Source organism: Rhinocladiella mackenziei, assembly GCF_000835555.1.
Source record: "Rhinocladiella mackenziei CBS 650.93 unplaced genomic scaffold supercont1.1, whole genome shotgun sequence".
Taxonomy (NCBI): domain Eukaryota; kingdom Fungi; phylum Ascomycota; class Eurotiomycetes; order Chaetothyriales; family Herpotrichiellaceae; genus Rhinocladiella; species Rhinocladiella mackenziei.
The window spans coordinates 95,372-117,350 of record NW_013550604.1 but is presented as its reverse complement, the minus strand read 5'-3'; the positions used below and the strand labels follow the sequence as shown (position 1 = coordinate 117,350).

At 51.1% G+C, this 21,979-nt stretch overlaps 7 protein-coding genes across 7 annotated transcripts in view; 5 read left to right on the top strand and 2 right to left on the bottom strand.

Moving 5' to 3' along the window:
• Positions 1-2,188: 2,188 nt before the first annotated feature.
• Z518_00038 (uncharacterized protein) lies at positions 2,189-5,102 on the top strand (the record flags this gene model as incomplete). Its single annotated transcript, XM_013420642.1, has 2 exons — positions 2,189-2,891; positions 2,944-5,102. The coding sequence occupies 2 exons, from the start codon at positions 2,189-2,191 to the stop codon at positions 5,100-5,102; spliced, it is 2,862 nt and encodes a 953-aa protein (XP_013276096.1).
• Positions 5,103-7,718: 2,616 nt separating this feature from the next.
• Z518_00037 (uncharacterized protein) lies at positions 7,719-8,351 on the top strand (the record flags this gene model as incomplete). Its single annotated transcript, XM_013420641.1, has 2 exons — positions 7,719-8,144; positions 8,202-8,351. 2 exons carry the CDS (start codon positions 7,719-7,721, stop codon positions 8,349-8,351), a joined length of 576 nt encoding a protein of 191 aa, XP_013276095.1.
• A 468-nt stretch (positions 8,352-8,819) lies between these two features.
• Z518_00036 (uncharacterized protein) lies at positions 8,820-9,788 on the bottom strand (the record flags this gene model as incomplete). Its single annotated transcript, XM_013420640.1, has 2 exons — positions 8,820-9,261; positions 9,388-9,788. 2 exons carry the CDS (start codon positions 9,786-9,788, stop codon positions 8,820-8,822), a joined length of 843 nt encoding a protein of 280 aa, XP_013276094.1.
• A 1,230-nt stretch (positions 9,789-11,018) lies between these two features.
• Positions 11,019-12,059, bottom strand: Z518_00035 (ribokinase; the record flags this gene model as incomplete). Its single annotated transcript, XM_013420639.1, has 1 exon — positions 11,019-12,059. One exon carries the CDS (start codon positions 12,057-12,059, stop codon positions 11,019-11,021), a length of 1,041 nt encoding a protein of 346 aa, XP_013276093.1.
• Positions 12,060-15,387: 3,328 nt separating this feature from the next.
• Z518_00034 (uncharacterized protein) lies at positions 15,388-16,357 on the top strand (the record flags this gene model as incomplete). The annotated part of the gene is made up of 2 exons (XM_013420638.1): positions 15,388-16,231; positions 16,290-16,357. The coding sequence occupies 2 exons, from the start codon at positions 15,388-15,390 to the stop codon at positions 16,355-16,357; spliced, it is 912 nt and encodes a 303-aa protein (XP_013276092.1).
• A 1,783-nt stretch (positions 16,358-18,140) lies between these two features.
• Positions 18,141-20,714, top strand: Z518_00033 (uncharacterized protein; the record flags this gene model as incomplete). Its single annotated transcript, XM_013420637.1, has 2 exons — positions 18,141-20,538; positions 20,593-20,714. The coding sequence occupies 2 exons, from the start codon at positions 18,141-18,143 to the stop codon at positions 20,712-20,714; spliced, it is 2,520 nt and encodes an 839-aa protein (XP_013276091.1).
• A 745-nt stretch (positions 20,715-21,459) lies between these two features.
• Positions 21,460-21,979, top strand: part of Z518_00032 (uncharacterized protein) — a gene marked incomplete at both ends in the record, with an annotated part of 4,831 nt that continues 4,311 nt past the window's right edge. The window contains 2 exons of the mRNA XM_013420636.1: positions 21,460-21,753; positions 21,844-21,941. Coding sequence (XP_013276090.1) covers positions 21,460-21,753; positions 21,844-21,941 — 392 coding nt within the window. The remainder of the gene's footprint in view (positions 21,754-21,843; positions 21,942-21,979) is intronic.

The following is a 21,979-nucleotide window of genomic DNA, read 5'->3' as shown; positions in this document are numbered from 1 at the left end:
TGCTGGCCAATCACGTAAGCCTACGGCTTTGCAGTGTCACGTGGGCAACTGGGCACGTCGGCGCTCCCCTTGCCGCATCGTCATCGGATCCAATCCGTGGACCATGTGGCCGGGGGGAGACCCTACTCGATATATGCCCATGGATTGGATCCGATGAAACCCGTGGGCAACCTACCCTCAACGGATTAAACATTTTCCGGGCCACCCCCCATCGGATCCAGTCTGTGGACCAAGTCCCCCGGGGAGGGGGGGAACCTATTCGATAACGACATGATCCACGGATTGGATCCGACGGCTCGTGGTATTTCATCGGATCCAATCTATGGACCACCTAGATGAGCTCTTACTGATCGCGCTCGAGATGGTTCGTAGCCGAGCGTGAATGGACGAGCCTTCGACGTCGAGATAATCCCATAGTGATTTACTATGTCCATAGCAACGAGAGGAACTCGATTAGGAATAGTGCCTTAGCTGAGCAATTTAATTGCATATATTCTATTACTATCCAGAAGAGGGATAGCGGGTTTTGTATGTTGACGTCCAGTAAAGACCTTGAGAAAAGACACTACCGGCGAAAGCAAAGAAGAAGATTAAATTCCAGATATAGCAGGAGCGGAAGGTCAGCACATGATTTGCATCTCCTGTACATGTACAGTAGATGCCAAATGTGCATGCTAAGATGGCGCCCGACGCACCTGTTCCAATAACGCCATCACGGCTGCTTGCTACCGCATCGTCCGCACCAGCTCCCACTCGACAATCGAGCCGACTAAGGGCATCAGCAAAGAAGTCACCATCAGCGAATACCCGAATACCATTCCCCTTCTAACATACTCCGAAATATCCTTTAATGACATAATCATCCCGCCCCCCCGAGGGGCCAGGGGGATTTCACAGATCCACCTAATCCGAATCTGTGAAACCGCGAAGGAGTGAGCCGGATAGACGTACGATGGGTACACTGGTGGCTGGTCGATGCCAGAGGGAGCTCTCAGCACTGTTGGACCTATCGTTCAGGAGAAATCCACGAAAGCCATCAAGGGCGGTGACCTTTCTAGCCTGTCCATCACCAAGCCGAGTGAGAGGGATAATGTAGAGTACCCAGCCTGGACAAAGAATAGGATTGATCTGCCTAATGAGACTTTTTCCTGCACTCGTTGGCGTATACAATATTGTGTCCTGCTTGCCGTGAATCAATGAATATAGGGCCTTGACCTGGTAAGGCCGAGGACTAAATTGGTAAACATGACGATCAGTGTCAATAATTTGGGTAGATATACTATCAGGAGGAGCCTCTTCCGAAAGGAAGTTCGCTGGCGTGTTGGATGCGTCATCTGAAAACGATGCGGTTAACGAAAAACTCGACATGCACGAATCAATTGAAGTCGCCATGGTTTGAAACTTGGTATAGTAATTTCTATAGCAATTCTTTATCGATTAGTACAATCTGTGACAGTGCCAGCAAATTTTTTGGGTGATTGGGAGCTATTTGAAGATCATCGGGTCGTCAAGAGAAGGTGTTTTTCCGCGTTATCTTAAAAACCACGCCATCAATTCAAATTCGGAAAAGTGCATAACGAGGCCCTCAATTCAAAGAAAATTTCATATATACATCACCGTCTATGAAAACGTTGTGTTGTGGAGAAAATGTAGCGAACGTTACGAAAATTGGTGTATCAGGGCTCAGACCCTTCTTGCGAAGGCTTTTTCCTCCGGAAAAAGTTAAGCGCCCGCAGCCGCAGGGTCTGAGTTTAGGCAACTCGCTGCCAAGAATCTCTCACTCCAGAGGTTCCCGATAAGTCGCGGCGCTTTCCGTGTAAGTACTTGTGATCATGTGACTCGCCAAACTTACCTCATACGGTCCAGTAACTCACGTCACCGGAGTCTTTGTTGAACACACACGTTGAAATAGCAACGCTGGCTTGGCGTGTCGCGTTCGCCATGTCACTCCTGCCGTGTCACTTCGAGACAACTCGCACCCACAAACTTTTCTACTCCTGAGAGAGATGAGCCGAACCAATCAATCAATCATTTAACGGATTGAACAGTCCATCAGCATCAATACCTTGCCCTCACGTACTCTTCTCGTCATACTCGTCTTCATCTTCTCTTGTCACCCGATTCATCACCGTCTCCGCTCCCTACCTCTCTTCTCATTACGTCCCCGGCCATTCTAGGTAGCGTCACAATGAGCACTTCTTCAGAACCGAACGCGGGACACACCGGGTCAGGCCCTCAAGTCGTCCAGGCAAAACCCGTCACAACGAAAGAAGAGCCAAAAGATATAAGTATAGTCGGGCTGCTTCGCTGGCTGGAGAAAACCTTTCCGAAAGAGTACGAAGAGAAGATACAATATATGACTTCGGACGAAATATATCAGTGGTTAGAGGAAAATCACCCGGAAGAGTTCAAAAAGATGTTGCCGAGTCGAGTCAAGAAGGGGACAACCAATACCGCCTTCCACGTACGTTCCCCCTCTCAGACAAGTGCTGTCCTTCATGCTCTGCAAAAAGACTGGAACAACGCCTATTTTCCGCACTCCTTAGTTGCGCTACAGGACCTCATTCGGCGATACCAGCTACTCGATGTGAGCAAGTATTTCTCAAATACCTTGGTATTCGTTCAGAGCAGTGGTATGGGTAAATCAAGATTAGCAGATGCTTTCGGCCAACGCTGTCCGATGATCAACTTCATTCTTCGCGAGTCTGGGACTTCCGGCTTTCCACCTCCTGATGAAGAGATACTATTATTCCTGCGCGACCCGCCGCCCACCAACATCCCCGAGCCTATCAATCGACAAGAGAGATCTACTAATTTTCTGAAGAGGAGAGCAGTCGTAGCGTGGAATCATACTCTCGCTACTGCATTGCTCCAAGCTAGTTTCGAGACATGTAAGTTGCCGATACTCTTTTACCGAAATCCTCCTTAATTTAACCTTATTAGTCTATACTTGGGTGGAGAGTCAGCCCTTTACCACGATGACTCTAGAAGAGCTTGCGGGTAGCAGGCATACAGAGATGGCAACACTTGAACCAGCTACCGATGCTCAGGACGCTAAGAGCCAACGGTCCAAGATGCGCATCGAGTTCTGCGATTCGGTAGCGAAGAGAGCTCGAGCGATTGCTCAAGAATTAATTTCCAGCCCAAATTGGATGGAGAAGTTCGACGATGACGGACTGTCTAAGGTTCACCATCATCTCGAAGAGGCGGACAGTGAAGCTCACCCTAATCCCTTAAACGGCCTTCTCAATGCTATCACAAACCTGATGAAAATTCTTCAACAATGTCGAGACACCAGCGACACGGGCCCACTCTTGGTGATCGTGTTCGACGAGGCGTCAAGCTTAATGAGAATGCGGCCGTCTGACCAACCCAACATCGGACTCTATGTAGCGCTCAATCGAGTCATCAGTTGTCTGAAGAAGTTTCGTGCGTGGTCTTTCTTCCTCTCAACAGAATCTCTCGTCGGATACCTTGTACCGCCGAGCAATATCATTCGAACTGGCGATTATCTTCTGGACCCCTCCGCTCGTATCAGCTTTAAAGAGACCAAAACCGAACTAATGCGATTTCCCCCATTTGTGAGTCTTCAGCTCGACGTCGAGGACCGACGAAAGATGCAGAATCCAACACTAAGGAAAAAGGAGCTCCGCAAGTCGTTAAAGGAATTTGCAAATCTAGATCACATGGCCCAATTCGGCAGGCCTCTCTGGTATGTATATGCAAATGAGGGCCAGGGGATGATCGAATTGGCCAAATTGAAGCTCATTGGCGGCCAGCAACAGGGGTATTATAACTCTGACGACCCGAACCACGTATTTGCTGCGCTGTCCTTCCGTCTCTCTTTGGATGTCTGCTTGCAGAACCCTGTCACCATCTCTCTCACAAGGACTGCGGTGAATTCTTTCATGAGGGTGGTCATATCCATGGATCGCGAGACCGGAGTGATGGACACAATGACGCCATCAGAGCCAGTCTTAGTTAGAGCGGCTATGGAACATCTCTGCAGCAACGTCAACTGGCCGGGTAGTATTCAAACACTCTGCAAGGAGCTTCTTGAGAAAGGATTGATAGAAAAAGGGCGCAAAGGGGAACTCTATGCTCGGTTAATGTTAATTCTGGCACACGACTGGGTTCGATGGGCTCGACAAGGTCATACGCCAAAATTTGCACCAACCTTCACGGTTTCCGACTTTCTCCTGGCATTGTATGCTAAGGATCATCACGATTTAATTGAAAAGATGCCTAAGCGGATACTCGAAGCCAGGATGAACTTTACTCATTTTCTACCAACCGATTCAGCACTTACCCCCGAGGTCATCCCCGGATTATGTCGCGACCTGTTACGCCGAAGCGCTGCGATGCAGCTATCTTGGTGCCAGGAAACATACGATCTGCTCATTCCCGTGTACTATGGCACGGAGGATGAGGAGTTCGATCCATCGAATTGTGGAGTCATCGTAGTACAGGTGAAGAACAAGAAGAATGCTACAACAGTGAGAGAGATCTTTCGAGAGGACTTTGTTAATGTTGACCAGAAGTCGAATTCGGGCAAATCGAAGGCAGAAAGTTCTAATCGCGAAAGGAAAGATTCTGGACACGACGAGAAATATTCTGAGAGCGACGAGAAAGGTTCTAAGCGCGAGCCGACGAAATTTGTATTCAACCAGATGAAGTACCCTATCCTGTGCCTCCTCTTCGATCTAGGGGTAGTCAGAAGCGGTAGGGCTTACGCTCCACTTGTCCAAGTGATGCAGAGCGAAAGTGGACAGCAACCTGATTTGTGGGCGATTCATTCGCGAGGACACGACCACACCATCTTTGGCTGCTTAGAGCATATGAAGGCTACAGATTCGAGCGACCGGTTCTTTGCTTCGGTACAAACGAACGAAACTCTGGCTGACCAACTCTCTCGGAGAAATAGAATGTTCTCTCAGCTTGAGGAAGACTACAGATATGAAGGATTTGAGCAAGAAGGGGAAACGAGTGCGGAAGGGAGTGAGGCCAGTGTGCAGGAAGGGGAAGCAAGCAATACCCGATCGAAAGGAAAGGATGTGGACTGGCCCAGTCTCGCGTTTCGGAAACGCCCGGAAGAAGACTGATTGTGTCACGACTTCGATTAAGTTGCGCTAAAGGTTTGAATGGGCTATTGCCTCTGGCTTGATAGAAAGGGTCGGTGATTGGAGCAGAGTGCGAGTATTTGTACCTTCAGCAGGATCGTAACGCTTTTTAAGCATTGTTAGTTATATTCAAAAATGCAAAAACTGGCAGGTTTGCCGCGTAAATCGCACATACACCAAAAAGGTCGGTGAGGACTGGAAAGAGGTTCTTCTCAGCAACCGACGCGTTCTGTAGCCTGTGGACAGTCGGAATCGATTCCTTGTGGTCGACTTGAGCTTGTAGAGTCCTCATTTACTCTGTATACGATGCCTTCTGGCGGCAGTCATCTTCGCTACTCCTGCCGCCCCGTCATCGGATCCAATCCGTGGATCATGTGGCGAGGGGGGCACACTCGATAGGTATCGATATCCTCGATATCGAGATGATCCATGGATCGGATCTGATGAAAGACTACCGTCATCGGATCTAATCCGTGGACTATGTGGCCCGGGGGCCCTGCTCGACAGAAGTCGATATCGATATGGGCCATGGATCGGATCCAGTCTGTGGACCACTCAAGCTTTACTAATCACACTCGAGATTGTTCGTAACAGGGCGTGAACAGACGAGCCTCGACGTCGAGATGACTCGTATGGAGCGTTAACGGATGGTAATTGGTCATTTCACTTAATTACCGAAATTTTATATAGGTCATTTAATTAATTGTATTGCGGTATCGTTGACCCAGACCCTTCTGCGAAGGTCCACCCGTAGGGGCGATTAGTGCCTTGGCACACCAAGCAGAGGGTCGTGGGTGCCGAGACAAGTACTACGAACCTCAACAGCGCCCGGGATCAACAACGTAACGACGAGTTGGGCACTGCAGTAGCTAGTCCCCTATGGGCTCAGCCCGCACAGGGTGTATGAATATCGTATCGTATCGTATCCCCTAGTTGCCTTGAGAAAATATGGAGTCACGGCTGTCATGTGATTTCACCAGGCAGCTCTAAGTAGTTGGGGCTCCGATACCCCTTGGCCCGCAAGCATGGGCAAAGTAATCCAGTCGCCGAGTCCAGAATTTGCGACCGCAACAATACATACGTGGTGCAACCAGAAGCTGTCCAATTCTGCAGGAGTTTGTTCCGCATTAATCAGCCCGAAATGTCGACAGTGAAATACATGACGGTATGTGCGATCCTTTATGAATTGAGACGACTGCAAGGTTGTCTGCAGGATGAAAGAAAATCGGCAGGAGGGGCGGGAAGCGTGGCTGCGAACTTCAACGTTAGTGTGCCAGGGCGCAGGGCATAACCAGGAGGACGCCCAACCATGCAACAAATCTCAGGAGGCCCCCCTTGGAAGCCGTTCCTAGAATTCTTTGTCCCCCTATTTGCCAGCTTAGCACTCAACAAACTTCCACGAGCCTTAATCTTTCGGGCTTATAGGAATGTTACACCATCTTTCCCAGTTGATTCCCTTGCGCGATTCTCCATGTCCGACCTCTTCAAGTCAGAAATAATCAAAAAGTATGCCATTGGAAGAGGGCTCGCAGCATTCCGCGAGGAGATCAGCTCAATATGCGTTGATGAACGTTCATGAATCGCCTGATGCTGTGCAACACCTAAGCGATGAAGGTGAGATACTCAATTGCCAGGACACACATCTAAATGTGCGCAGCATTCAAAAATCTCGGGCTCAGGCTCCTTATCGCCCTGCAAAATTGCTCTCAGGGCCCTGGAGTTAGCTGAACCTGCACGTTGTGTAGCCGGTGAAGCTGAATGTGCCATGGGGGAATTGGAGACTTGGAGGGGGCCGAAACGGGCTGCGTCGAGGGTGCGGAGGCCGTAAGGACCGAGAATTGGGAGGGTGATCGGGATGCGCTAGGAGGGGCGAGGCAGATTTCGAAGGAGGCGGTGGAGAATCCAAGGGAGGCCGGTGCGGCAGAGAGGATTCAGGCGATGCCGTGTGACGCGCGACGAATGCATCAGCGCGACGGAGGTGAGAAAGAAAACAGGTTGAAGGGAAGAGAGGATTGGGATAGGAAGAGGGTTCTTGTAGACGGCGACGCGCCCAGCCTGCGACCATACCCGAAATGGTAGGGCCGCCCCAACCGAAGGCGGATATCCCGACAACGGCTTTCGGGTGATGCGAAACGAGCCGAGATCGGAATAGCGTGCAAGTCAGCTCATCACGTGGGGAAAAACATCCCGGGACCGGATCAACAGTAAGTCCGACCGGCTGTGGTAGGGGATGTCTGCGGAAATCTGGTGGGAAACAATTTTGTAGAGACCGAATTCTCCAAGTTGACGTTCCAATGGCACAACAAATTTAGCCTGAATCCATTGAGGCCGAAGTATTAACTGTATGCATTGATCTGGAACACTTCCAGCTTCTTCTCTTTTGCACTACCTGACACATGTCGTGAAATCTGCCAACAATGAAACCTCACCCTGTCACCGTTTCTGATGGGTGCCAGCGGAAACTCCGTCCAACTTGACCAGCATCGGACGAACCTCATTCTCTCAGCTCGCCCACGAGAAAAGAGTTATCAATATTCGCTAGTCCTATCTTTCAGGCATCCGACTATCTATATCCGATTTTGAGCCAAAAAAATGGAAATGTCTTCTCGTCTACCGACTGTCACGGCGCAGGCTGCCGCCATTTCAGCACTCTCCAACGCTCTCGCCCAGGGACTGACTGCCTATCGAGAACAAGCCCTTTCTTCTATCGATCCCGTTGCCTTCTTCCATTTCATTATTCTCGCCGTCATAACCACTCCCCCCAATTACCAATGGCAATTGGTGTTGGAAGAGACCTTCCCGAGTAATGCCAAGAAAGATACTCAGGCTGTCAAGAAGAAGGACGACGATGTGGCGGTCAATGACAAGGATGATGAGAAGGAGACTTTGTCTCTTGCGAACACGATCGCAAAACTCTTGCTCGATCAAAGCATTGGCGCATCGCTGAATACCATCTTCTTCATCGTCATGATCAATCTTTTGAGGGGTGCTACTTGGAGTCAGGCTTTGACAGCTGTGCAAAGAGTGAGCTGGAGATATCACTTCTTCAGGTCCACTATGAAAATGTTGACCCCTTTCTAGGATTTCTTTCCCATGCTCATCGCTGGATATAAGTTTTGGCCATTCGTCACATTGCTCAATCTCGTCATCGTTCCATTCGAATACCGAATGCTCGTTGGGAGCTTGGCTGGCTTAATTTGGGGTGTCATTGTTAGTTTGATGGAGTTTTGATCAGGAGGGAAGACTTGGGAAAGATTTGCAACAATAAGAAAGAATCTCTGAGGAAGTGTCTATCATGCCCGAAACGGCAATGGATCACCCTTACGATGATGTGATGTAGGGAACTCAGACACCCAGAAGTCCTATTGAGCAAAAGGACAGGGTGTGGGAAGCAATATTGCCGCGTTTCTTTCTAACTGGTGAACCGTGGTTATCCAACTCTTTCGGCCAGTAGATGATTTGAGTAGGCACTGCGTGGGCCAGTATATAACCACTTACGTGATGGATGGATTGGCCCTTTTCAACTCTCTCCTCTTGGACCAGCGGATCGCCCTCACGGTTTGGCGACCTCGTGCTATTTACTGCTGAACATGCGCCCCCCGCAAGGCTGGAGACTGAACGACCTGAAATATCCTTTGGGAGATATGTCGTCACACCGACATTCCATATGGCCCACAACTTCTCGACTCAACCTTGGCCTTACAGCTTACTCGCCTTCCAAACTGGCTTCCTCTTCTCTCTGAATGCCGCAAGTCCTTCTTTCGAGTTTTCTCCCTCCATTAGCCCACGCTTGAAGCGTTCATCAATAATCTGATACCCGCGCTCCACACTAGCATTTTCCCAGGTCTCGCGCAATGCGGCGCGCGTGACGACAATGGCGTCCGGACTGATATTGGCGACTTTCTCGGCCAGAGCGACGGCCTCGGGCACGCACGATTCAGCACTCGCGCTAACTTTGTTGATCAAGTTCATGCGCAGGGCCTCTTCCGCTGAGAGCGTGCGGCCGGTCATGCTGATTTCAGAGGCTAAGGGGAGCCCAACGTTGCGGACGAGTCGGGGGAGACCGCCGGCGCCGGCGTAGATGCCCCGGAGGGATTCAGGGAGGCCGAATGTGGCGGTCGGCGAGGCGACGGTCATGTCACTGGAAGAGACATCAATCATCATTGCGGCGACAAAAGAAATCCGGAGAAGCGTCCAAGAACATTCAACACCCTCTGACTACAGCAGAGGGCCGTCTCCGAGGAGAAAGGCGATGAACTAGACTCACCAATTCAAAACAATCTCAAACCCACCACCGAGCGCAAACCCATTAACAGCGGCAATGACCGGTTTCTTGCCCAATCGTCGACTCAAGCCCGCAAACCCGCTGGGCGGATGCATACCCAGGTACGGCTTCTCCTCTAAGACTTTGGGGTCTCGTTTGCCCAGCTCGATGAGATCCTGCCCGGCGCAGAAGGCCTTGGGCCCCGCGCCAGTGATGATGGCCACGCGCAGTGTGGGTTCGCGGTCGAACCAATCGAAGACCCGATGCAGGTGCCAGTGGACGGGGAAGGGGATCGAGTTCATTTGTTTGATTCGATTGATGGTCACCAGGAGGACATGGGGAGCTGGGTAGGAGAGAATCACAGAAGGGTCCGAGGGTGGTGGTGGGAAGGTTGTCGACGCCATGTGTAATGTTGGAGCACTGTCGTAGGCGGCCGTGAAAATGGTGGTCGTGGCAGAATGCTGTCTCCAAGGTATGAGAGATGTGGTGGTCTTGCACAGCCGAGGTCGAAGATATCACTCTCCTGTATATTCTGGTCCTTGTATTTATGTCGCAGGGTCAATGGTCAGGAAGAATTCGCGACGGTTTCACCGATCAAGATCAATTGAAACTGTATATCGAAAGAATCGAAGTTTGAAGATCGAAAAAGGAAGAAACATCGTTTGCATTGGAGAGGTGGAGAAATATACATAGTATGGCGGGCCTCGGTTCGTCGATTCGTTTACCACTTGCTTTATGGAGCTATGGACCACGCTTGGGCCGATGTTCGCCGAGGCTGAGCCTGATCACACTCATGTTCTTCTGCCGCGTTGAAGATGACCCGGAACGCCGGGGCGTATATGATGTGGACAGACCAACTGGTGGTGCCGATACAAATTGAGTCGCCTCTGCTTTGTCGGGCTTCAGTCCTGATTAGAGTGAGTGTCTTGACGTATATAGGTTTTGCTGCATCGAGCACAAGAGCCTTGTATACCTCGTTTCCCTCCATGCGAGCAACAGGTGCTCGTCCGCGGCATCGAAAGTGACCACAGTTCTGGTTTAATCAGCGGCATGCGATTGATGGTAGGTTCTTTTACAAAAATGAAGAGAATTTAATAACCCCGTCTGCATGCTCCCATATCACTATGGCGCAGTGCTAACCTACACCGAGCTTCTATCTGGACCAGTGGAATCAAGCAGGCCAGACGGGGATGATAACCCATATGTGTTCCCGTTCGGGCGGGACTTCGAGAGACTACGAGTTCTCGTTTGCCCTGGCTGGACGATACCGACCCTCACTGGGCGGCCGTACTGATACTGTTCTCTGACCAATTCATCGGGGCGATTTGTAGGCAGCCATATGGCGACAGCTGGTCAAAATGGAGACCATGAACGAGATCGCTCTGATGATCGTCAGCCCGAGGACACTAAGACAGATCTTTCGGTCCTCGATGAGGTGCTACATACGGGCTTTCCAGAGCTCGCTCCCAAGACACAGGACCCGCTGGGTGGCAGAGGTTACGCTGCCGCTGTCGGTGGGAGCTGCGTCGTGCGAGCGATTACGCTTCGGCCAACCCTGGTTGGGCCAGGTGATCCACCCTCTCCCGCACGTCACGATGAGCTCTGACAGCAAGAATATATTGTTAAGCGCATATCTACTCGTATCCAAAAGGGATGCTCTCCATCGCCCCGCTTCTTTGGATGCATTTCGCAGCAGCTTGATTCGCTTTGCTGACTGCAGTCCTGACATCGAATCCATCCAGCGCCTGCTTCGCAGCTAAGTGCCGCGCCAGTGCTGTCGAAAAATATCCGACAAATGTGTCCCCTGCCGCTGTGGTGTCGACGACGTTCTGTATTTTGACTGCGGGAATAAAGTCTTGGCTTGGAGTGCCTGGTCTGATGTCGGCCGAGTAATAAACGCCACGAGAACCGAGTGTCACGGCCACGACGGAGATACCGGCCCGGTCGTGAAGGTGTTTGGTGAGTCGGGCGAGATGAGACTCTGTCATGTCTGCCTCACTGCTGGGCACTTCGATGCACTTGAACTCCTCGATAGCCCGGAACAATAGTAGACATTCGGTCTCGTTGACGACCAGCGCTGCCAATCCCTTGAGTGCTTCAATCGGTATGCCTTCGGGGAAAACCGGTGCAGGATTGAAAATGACACATGTCTTGTATTCGGTGGAGTTGAAAGCGCCGAGTAGTCCCAGCACAGTCGGGCGAGGGATCTCGCCCTGCATGACGACGACGTCGGGGACACTGTCTCGAGTTGCCGATGCGATGACTTTCGTGACATCTGTGACTCGAGCATTGGCTCCTGGGACAAACAGGATGCGATTTTGCCCATCTGAGCCTGAATCCACAATGATCGTAGCAGTCCCGGTCTGGATTCCTTTGATTTCTTCAACGTAAGTGGTGGACACGCCGCTTTTTTCCAGCGTGGGCTTGAGAAGAGAGGCGTAGTATGGATCTCCGGCACCGACGGCACCGATCATGTCGACTATAACGTCTTGTTCGGCCTGTGAAGTGAAAGCCGCCTTCCCACACGCGACAGCTTGGTTGGCGCCCTTGCCTCCCGCATGAACAGTCATTGAAGTGGCCGTTAATGTTTCTCCGGGTCCTGGGACTCGGGGAGTACGGGTCACAAAGTCAATGTTTAGAGAGCCGATTACTCTGATGACTGGTTTCGACACCATGGCAGGTAAGATCCTGGAGGAGTTATATATTAAGAAGATTGTGAGTCTCGGTCTCGGCCAGTCCGATGTGGTAGATTCGTCCTGAATGATTTGAGAAACGAGCGTTCTGTGAGAACGGACCAGGCGTGGAGAAAGTGGTTGAATGTTATTTGATCCAAATTGGAATAGAGAACGTGTCTTCCAGATTTCCTACTTGGGGGAAAGGAGAGTTGAAGGAAAATGAAAGTTTGCTCCAGGCGAGGCTTCTCCGATGTGACTGTGCCAGATGGTCCAAACACAAGACGGTTATTGTGAGACCGCTTTCAAGCTGTTTGAGAGGGAGAACTGATTCTGCGAATTTGTTAATGGCGTCGATGAGAGATAAAATGTGAGCAAAGACAGAATACTTTCGCAGTTTGAGGTTGGGAGACAGAAATCCCCCTCCAATCGGGACTTGTTACTCCGAAAGCATTTTTGATTGGCGGAATACGCTTACACTGCGATTGTGGGCTAAGAGAACTTGGCGAGCAGTTGTAGCTGAAGATGCTTCATAACGGACAGAGTAGTGGGGGTGTAGACATCGCATTGACAGATGTGAATGTTGATGCCTTTGGATCGCTCAGTCAGAGTCATGCTGAGGCGTGGAATGATTAGTCCAGGTTAAAGTGGATACTTACCTTGGATGCACCGAGATGATAAGTTCAGCGCCGGAGTTATCGTTCTGTGTCGAACTGAAGCTGCAAGCAACCGACTCACAGTATGGCAGTGCAAGGAGAGGGGGTGGCAGCTTTGCCAGTGCTTTTGTATACCTGACTCTTCATATGCAGGAAATGTATCAGACTGAGTCCACGTGGCTGGAGATGGAAGCTGGATTAGCTCGACATGGCACAAAAGCGCAGATGGAAGTCAAATGTGAATGACAACGTGGAACGACAGAGGCTGACGGACTTTAATTCGATGGCGGGAAACATGAGTTACCACTTCAGCCTGTTACACAGACATCCATGTCGAAAAGAGATGACTGGATGGTGCGTGGCTGGAATAGGTGGCAGCTGCTCATCGACGATGAACGGTTTACCGACTGGTCCGATCTTGAAACCTGTCATCCTTTGCTGTACGTGCATGGTGCACAGGCAGTCACTTCCTCAAGGGCTTCTTCGGGCGAGGCTGTTGCGCATCACTTCCCCTTTTAGGCCATGTTGACGCATCAAACGTAAAATGTTTATTATTGCCATCTTCCTTTAAATGCCATGCATGAACCACAATCCTAGCAGGGGAGAAGGTCTCGGAGGAGCTGTGGGACGGGATTGAAATGCCGACCTAGTCGCCATCAAGAAATCGAACTTGTTCTTGAGGTACGTGTTGAGGAGGTAAGAGGGGATCTTTTGAGATCGACCAACCGCACCAATGGTCGAAACTCAAATTTCTGAAAATTCAGGCCAGATATTTGCATTCACGGCTTGTTTCAAAGTGAGATGTGAGTATTACCAAGTCCATAATCGAACGTTCCATATCTGAGACAGAAGATGATTTTTGATATCGCTCGCCAGAGTGGAAGTTGACTGGTGATTTGGTGCTCTAGAGGGTGGAGTCGGAAAGATGCAAGACATGGCTTGCATGCCGACCTACCGAACATACCATTCCTTCTTGAGGTAGCGTTTACCCATTATTTTAGAACTTCCTTAGATTTAATCTCCGATGTGGCGAGGCGGACGTTTCGTGTCAAGATGGCCACGTTGACTAAGGACTCGTGGACTTTCCTGAGGAATCGTGTGAGGATGGAAACCCAACGTGTTTTTCTCTGCGACCGACAGAACTCTAGGAAACGGTATGGAGTCTTGAGAGATTTTTGAAATTGTACCCCTTCTCCTCCTCTTTTCGGAGCCCGGCCAATGCCCCTAGTTCCAAGAAGGTCAAATATGACTTGATAAGATGATGCACGGTAAAGGAAATGACGGCCGAAACGGAGAGGAAGGTGTTGAACGTGGGTAAGCATTAGGTGGACCACTGAATACCACAATTCACCTGCCACAAGGCTGACGCGATCGGTGGTGTGCTTTTTTTGGGGGGGGGGGGGGTTAAGGGAAGACCCTGGAACCCAGAAAACCATGCGTTGAGATGGCAAGGGGAGGAAGGATGAGAGGTGACATGTCGCGAGAACATGAAACAAGCCAGCGAGCGGGGGATGATTTTCAGAATTCGCGATGAGTGAAATCCAGCTTCTTGGAGCCAATCGCTGGGCGTTGAACACTTACGACAGGCTGATTAGACTGGAACACGAGCAGGAGAACAAGTGAAATTCACACCCGCAGTGCAGTGCTTCTCATCCCAACCAACAAGTGATCGAGCTGGCATCTTGTCGATGTCGTAATACTCTTCCATGATGTGTACTGTACATCAGCTGGCAACTTCGTTCCCGGGACCAGCCTGTACAAGGTGAAATTCTAAAATCACCCTCAAAAAGGGCGGAATACCCCCTTTCGGCTCGCTCTCTTTTAGTATCTTTCTTTTTCAGTCTTCTTTTCAGTGCCAGCCCCCTAGTACCTCAGCGTTTCAGTCCAGATTACCTCGTCGGATCGTCATCGGCCACAAACTTCCAATCTCTAATCTCCCGGTGTCACTTGCAGTACTCCCCGCAATCACCAGCCTCGGTTTGGTTAAGCTCCAGGTTCCAAGCACCCACCAAGAAAACCTAGGGCTGTGAGCAATTAGCTTTCCTGATCCTGACCCGGGCCTGGTCCTGCAATTGGTCCTTGTTCCCTTCCACTAGTTGTTCTTCTGGCCAACCACTTGCTGTTCTTGGTGTCCAACCCGCTCGATCCTAGCCCAAGACAAAGAAGCGCCGCACAAAACGACATCTCTTCCTCCTCTACCATCCATTTACTCTTTGCGCCTTCACTCTCTTTCTTCGTTATCTCCAGTCCTTCCTTTGGCGGTCTGCCATCTTACATTCGTTTTTCCCTTGCGCACTCTTCACTCCTTCGAGCTGCACAAGACAAGTCACTCTTTTACCAAAAAGGACTCTCTCCCGAGTCTTTTCCTCAGCACAGTCCGTGACTGTGCCGTTTGGACCGCGGTCCGTGCCCTGCCAAACGACAACAGACAGCTCTTTGACCACAACTCGGCTTGAAGCCCTTCCAGAATCCTGCCTCACCTGGTGTGAAAGAACTCAGGTCAACAACAGGACACTGCTCGCCCAGCCAACCGACACCAACCGGCGAAATTGTGCAACGCCCGGTGCTTTGCTTACCTGCCACAATCCGTTATCAAATAGCTCTCGAAGGGAACGTTGGTTCCAAATCCTCTATCGATCAATCAATAAATCCAGTCAATAACGCCATCCGTCACAATGAAGTCAACAACCTTCACGATCGCAGCATTTGGCGCCGCTTGGGCCGCTGCCACTCCTCTGGACAAACGTGCGTTGGTCACCACTATTGAGTACGTTATCGAGACCGTGACCGTTACCGGGTATCCCCCTGCCGAGACACCTGCTACCAATGCCGTCGACCCTGCTCCCCCTGCTGAAACCACCTCTGTCGAGTCGGATGCCCGAGGCGGATGGTGGGGTGACTGGAGAAGTGGAGGTGCCGGTGATTCTGCTGCTCCTCCCACTCAAGCACCAGCTTCCGATATACCTGATCCTTCGAGCTATGCCGAGGCTCCGTCCTCGGCGCCTGCTGCCAGCCTCAGCTCTTCTGCCACATCTCCTTCGGTTGCTGCCAGCCCAAGCTCTTCTACCCCGTCTCCTGTCTCGACCTCTGTATCTTCCGACTATCAGCAAGGCATCCTCGACTCTCACAACATCCATCGCCAGAACGCCTCGGTCCCGGATCTGACTTGGAGTGATGACATGGCTTCCATTGCCGCACAGATCGCGGCCAGCTGCGTCTATGCCCATGACACCTCTACCGGCGGTGGTGGCTATGGCCAGAACATTGGTGCTGGTGCTCCTCCCGAGGACATCCCCGCCATGATCACCAATGAGATGTACAACGCCGAGATCAACTTCTACCCCGGATATGGTGGGGAGCCCGACATGAGCAACTTCGAGAAATGGGGCCATTACTCCCAGATTGTTTGGAAGTCCACCACCTCTGTTGGATGTGCTACTCAGTACTGCCCCAACGGTTTGGCCAACACGGGCAGTGACGTCAGCCCATATTTCACTGTCTGCAACTACAGCCCACCTGGTGCGTATATGCAAGAACCCATATTTTGTTCTGGACTCTCACTGACGTTGTTTTCTAGGCAACTTCGGCGGCCAATATGCCGCTAACGTGTTGCAACCCGGCAACATGCCCACCGTGACTTTGTAAATGGTGATTTTGCTTTGATGACCTGACGACTCATTGAATGACTTTGGGAGAGACCAAGAAGAACAGCAGACAACATTTCTCAAAAGAAGTCATTACGTGCGAGGGAGTTGGGAAGTGCATTTTTACCAGAGCATCATACCAGCATTTGAGCATTTGCATTCTGGGAAGAAGGCTGGGAACTTTGTTTTTCATGCGGAGGGGATCCGCGACCAGCGTCGCAGACAAGAGCTTTGTTGGAATTTTGTATTATTTTCTTTCTCTTCTGCAGGAGTGCTGCTTCACCATCTTATCTTTGAACTTCACTACATTTGATTTTTGATTCTTGGACCACAGCGGCCATGGTTTGGAGACATTTGGGGAGGGACAAAGAGAAGGAGAGAGAGAAGCCTACAAAGGCGATCGAGTCTGTAAATTAGACCCGACAAAAGAAAATGTATAACAGCAAACAGCATTTGGAATATTGAACGACAAGATCCCGTGGTCCCCATACAACTACTTCAATGCACGGTTTAAGTGGTCGTAGATTCTTCTCGGTTAGTGGCTGGCGCTTTGATCCATGGTTTCGGTCCTGATTCACACTTCCCTTTTGTCCATTCGCCCCAGCCTAGGGCGCTTATCCCTTGTCGGTGCTTTTCCCCGAGTTTCTTCCTTGGGCTGCGGAGAAATGGAAAGCTCTTACTGTAGCTGCCTCATCCTCTATTCTAGCGACTCTCTCCGATCCTGTCAGATGCTCTGCCCCCAGATGTCGGTTTTGGCCATGCTCAGGTTTTTGTCTTTTGGCGATGACCTCCGGTCAACCGCCGTTCCCTGGTAAGAAGGGCGCAACGTCATCGCAGAACGAGAACACCGTGGGCTCAGGAGATGTTCTAGAAGCCACAAAGATTCAAGTCTTTAAAATGGAGGTTCTGTCTCGATCCGATTCTGCATGATCCATCAAGCTACGTCACAAACCTTGGAAGTCATCTGGTGCTTCAAGTTTGTGGTGGAGGTCCAGCGGCAGTTCGATCGCACAAACACCGAGTCATTTTCTCTGCGTCCAGACATCCCATCTAATTTTTATTGACACAGCTCTGCCATTGAGAGGCTTGAATCAGAGCTCCTTGACTCTCTAGGAAACTAACAGAACATCTACTCCATCGGCTGAGCGATTCGACGTCGTCAGCCGGCACTACTCCTCGCAACCTCGGCGGCCAAGGGCCACTCCCAGCTAGCCTGTCAGACTGTGCTCTTCTACACGCAACTTTCTGTACGTCTTTCCTGTTTTCCTTTCCTCCGAGACGCTACCACCATCGCGTCTTTGCTCATGGGCCACCCACATTTTCCGCATTTCCACACAAAGTTACCCTCTACACCACTGCGATGCATTCCGATCACAGATTTGTGTGCCCTCAGTTTTCCCAAAGAAGGCGGAATTGGGGCGTGGAGAAAGGGCTCCATGTGTCTCCAATCTCTAACCTACTATGGGCCGCTATTAGGCTCTGGTTGCGGCCATGATCCTCACGCAATGCAATTGACTTGACCCCTCCTGATACTTCTGACCTCTGCTCAATACGATTTATCTAGACTGCGACTCCCTCATACGGTTTTCTTTCTTCCTCCACTTCCTCTTCCTCTTGCACGACCCCGGGGTTGGGCTCCCTTTTCTTTCTGCCCAGAAGAGACCTCGATCCCCCATGCCTCCTTATTACTTGCACGATTGCCATTACTTCTACCGTACCGCTCTTCGCCTTCTCAGTATCGCCACGCTAGTGGCGGCCTTGTACGGATGATCCAGATATTAACCATGCCTTCCTCCGTCACAGGAACGAGATATTTCACCCCTCCCCGATCCATTGACGAGACCTTGAACAGTCCTCTTGGCCCAAACGGTGTCCAGATGGGTGGGGGTCAGGATGAGCGGTCTCCGGAGACTGCGAAAGATGTCAAGGAATCGTATCCGAAGCAAGAGAAGGAAGCCGCGGCCAAGAAGGAACAACCCAAGCAAGGAATCACCTTCGCGGGCCAAGACAAACTCCCTAAGCTGCCCATACCCGACCTGGAGTCGACCATGAAGAAGTATCTCGAAGCCTTAGCCCCTTTGCAAAATAGCCATGAGCACAACGAGACCAAGGCCGCAGTCCGAGACTTCCTCGAGAACGACGGCAAGGACTTACAAGAACGATTGAAGAAGTATGCCACAGGCAGGACGAGTTACATTGAGCAGTTCTGGTACGACTCGTACCTCAACTATGACAATCCAGTCGTCTTGAACTTGAATCCATTCTTTCTCTTGGAGGATGACCCCACACCGGCACGAAACAATCAAGTCACCAGAGCGGCCTCGTTGGTGATCTCTGCGCTTTGCTTCGTCAGAGCGGTCAGAAAAGAAGAACTTCCTCCCGATACACTGAGAGGCGCTCCGCTAGACATGTACCAATACTCGCGGTTGTTTGGAACGGCACGAGTCCCGACGGAGAACGGGTGTATCATTGGCCAGGATTCCGACTCCAAACACGTGGTGGTTATGTGCCGTGGCCAATTCTATTGGTTCGACGTCCTTGACCGGAACAATGACCTGATCATGACTGAGAAAGATCTGGCCATCAATTTGCAGGTCATCGTTGATGATGCAGACCAGACCCCAATCCAAGAAGCTGCCAAAGGGGCGATCGGCGTGCTCAGCACCGAGAACAGAAAGATTTGGTCCGGCTTAAGAGATCTTCTCACGAGGGAGGAAGGCTCCAACAATGCCGAATGTCTTGGGATTGTCGACTCTGCCTTGTTCATGGTGTGCCTAGACTATACCGAGCCCTCGGACGTTTCTCATCTGTGCGGAAACATGCTCTGTGGCACCAACGAAGTAGTACGGGGGGTTCAAGTCGGAACCTGCACCAACAGATGGTACGACAAGCTGCAAATCATTGTCTGCAAGAATGGCAGTGCCGGAATCAACTTCGAACACACCGGCGTGGATGGTCACACTGTGCTTCGGTTTGCCAGCGATGTCTATACCGACACCATTTTGAGATTTGCCAAATCCATCAATGGGCAGGCGCCGACATTATGGACCAGTCAAAGTCCTGACCCTTCGAAACGAGATCCGGAGAGCTTTGGCGATGTCAGTACCACTCCTCACAAGCTCGAATGGGATATGACTCCTGAGTTGCAAACCGCCCTCCGGTTTGCCGAAACACGCCTGGCGGACTTGATCAATCAAAATGAGTTCCAAACTTTAGACTTCACGGGCTATGGCAAGAACGTCATAACATCAATGGGCTTCTCTCCGGATGCCTTCGTCCAAATGGCATTCCAGGCTGCATACTACGGACTGTATGGCCGTCTTGAAAATACATACGAGCCGGCCATGACCAAGATGTTTTTCCACGGTCGAACGGAAGCGATTCGGACCGTGACGCCGGAATGCGTCGACTTTGTCAAGACATTCTGGACAGACACTTCGGCGCAAAGGAAGGTCGATGCACTGAAGGCCGCCACGCAGAAACATACTGCCGTCACCAAAGAGTCCAGCAAGGCACAAGGCCAAGATCGTCACCTGTATGCTCTGTACTGCGTGTGGCAGCGCAAGGTCAATGACGAAGGAGCAGAAGCGGCTAGCACGACCGGCTTCAGTTCGAACGGGTATTCGAGTCCCACTGACGTAAGTGATGCGGGTAGTCCCAAGAGACTGGAAGAATCTTCATCGCCCATCAGTCGTTCTCGCGCGGGGACAGACTCTAGCCGTTCTCCGGCACCTGCTCTGCACCATATGCCTGCCCTGTTCAGCGATCCTGGCTGGGAGAAGATTAACAACACGATCCTCAGTACGTCTAATTGCGGTAACCCGTCACTACGCCATTTCGGCTTCGGCCCTGTTTCTGGAGATGGTTTCGGCATTGGATACATCATCAAAGACGACTCCATTTCAGTTTGTGCCAGCAGCAAGCACCGACAGACCCGCCGATTTGTGGACAGCCTAGAATCTTACCTGCATGAAATTCGTAGACTGTTGAAGGCCACCAAATCTAAAGATGCGGCAGCGGCGAAAATCACCCGCGCTCGGGAGGTGGAGGAGAAGGCAGGCAAAGATGGCAGACTCAAATCCCGAGGTCGCGTCATCAAGGCCGAAGCCGCGAAGATGGATGGATTTCAGACTCCCACCAGTATGGATACGGCCGAGGTGGAAGATGATAGTTTGGGAGGATGTAAGTGGTACCCTGCCATACGACGGGCGTACACAAGACTGACTTTGATTTTAGACGGTTTCTTCGACGCTGGTATGCTATTGCAAGCCCTCAAAAAGGATCAACCAAAACCATCCGAACAAATCGTACAAAAGAGGAGGACGGTGGGCAAAAAACTCGCGTTGACGGAGTACTGATGCATTCGTCGGGGCAGCTAAACATGCGCAGGGGCCTTGTCTATGGCCGTGACGAAATGGCCATGCGCTCGAAGATAGCATTTTCCTGGTTGGATGGGATTTTGGCAAATGGGGAATGGGGATGATTATGCCGCGACGTTTTGCCAGAACAAAGTTGGTGCGATGATTCGCATCGTTTTCAAACCAACCAGCCTCCGGTCGTGCCTGGATCAACAAGCGAGCCAATAGCTGTAGGAAGAGGGGTGAGGCGCGTAGGGGGTTTGCCGGATGACACGAGCCACGGTCGATGATTCACGCACTGCCTGTACCGTAATGTCGATAGCAGGAGAGCAATGACATACCTTTCTTAGGATTGTGTAATACTGGCAGGTGATGGAGTGGGAGAACGGCAGCAATACGCTGAGCACAGTCAGTCAATGCCCACGGGTCTTTCTTCCACCTCACCTGATCCCTCCCGAGGCCAAGCCTCTGACCCAAAAAAGCTTAGCCTCAATCCGAAGGGAGTCGACTTTGACTGCAGAGCAGCGAAGTCTAGTTACTCGAGCCAAAAAAGAATCCTCGCAAGCGAAGTCCTCCCAAAAGCAACTCGCTGCCTGCTTCTCATCTAGTCCAAGACCGTGGTCAGAGGCTGCGACGTCCTCGTTGCTCCTCTCTCTATGTGTCTTGCATCACCTTGAACCTTCCCCGCTGATCTTATCCGATCCTCGCCACTCATTCCAACGCCAGCCTTGCCCACTCTTTCACCATGGCAGCAGCTACCATGCCCACCCTCCCTGTCTCAGATGGGCTCGGTACCGCTGCCGTGGACAAACAAGACGTTAACCCCCCTCAAGTCCATACTCCTCCTACCACCGACGAAGGAAGCCATAAGGACGATGACGCAGCCTCGAGTTCCTCCCTCTCCGATCTCGGCGATGACATTGAAGATGAAGAAAACAGAATGCGATTCGAAGAGGCGGCGCGCGCAGGTGCTGAAGCAGAACAATACTCGGAGGTCAAGCCAGATCGTTATGAAAATGGGGTCCCTATCTTCACTCCGGTATGCTCGATGTCTGCTGCGAAGAACATCACTTCCTCCAATTTAGAAGACTGAACGGGAAAATAAAAGCTGATCAACTTCTTCTTACAGACAATGGACCAATTCAAGGACTTTCAAAGATATGTCAAGGGCGTCGACCCCTATGGCATGCAGTCGGGGATAGTTTTGATCGACCCCCCGGAAGAATGGTATGTGGCTATCCACCCAAAAAGGGGGGGGGGGGGGG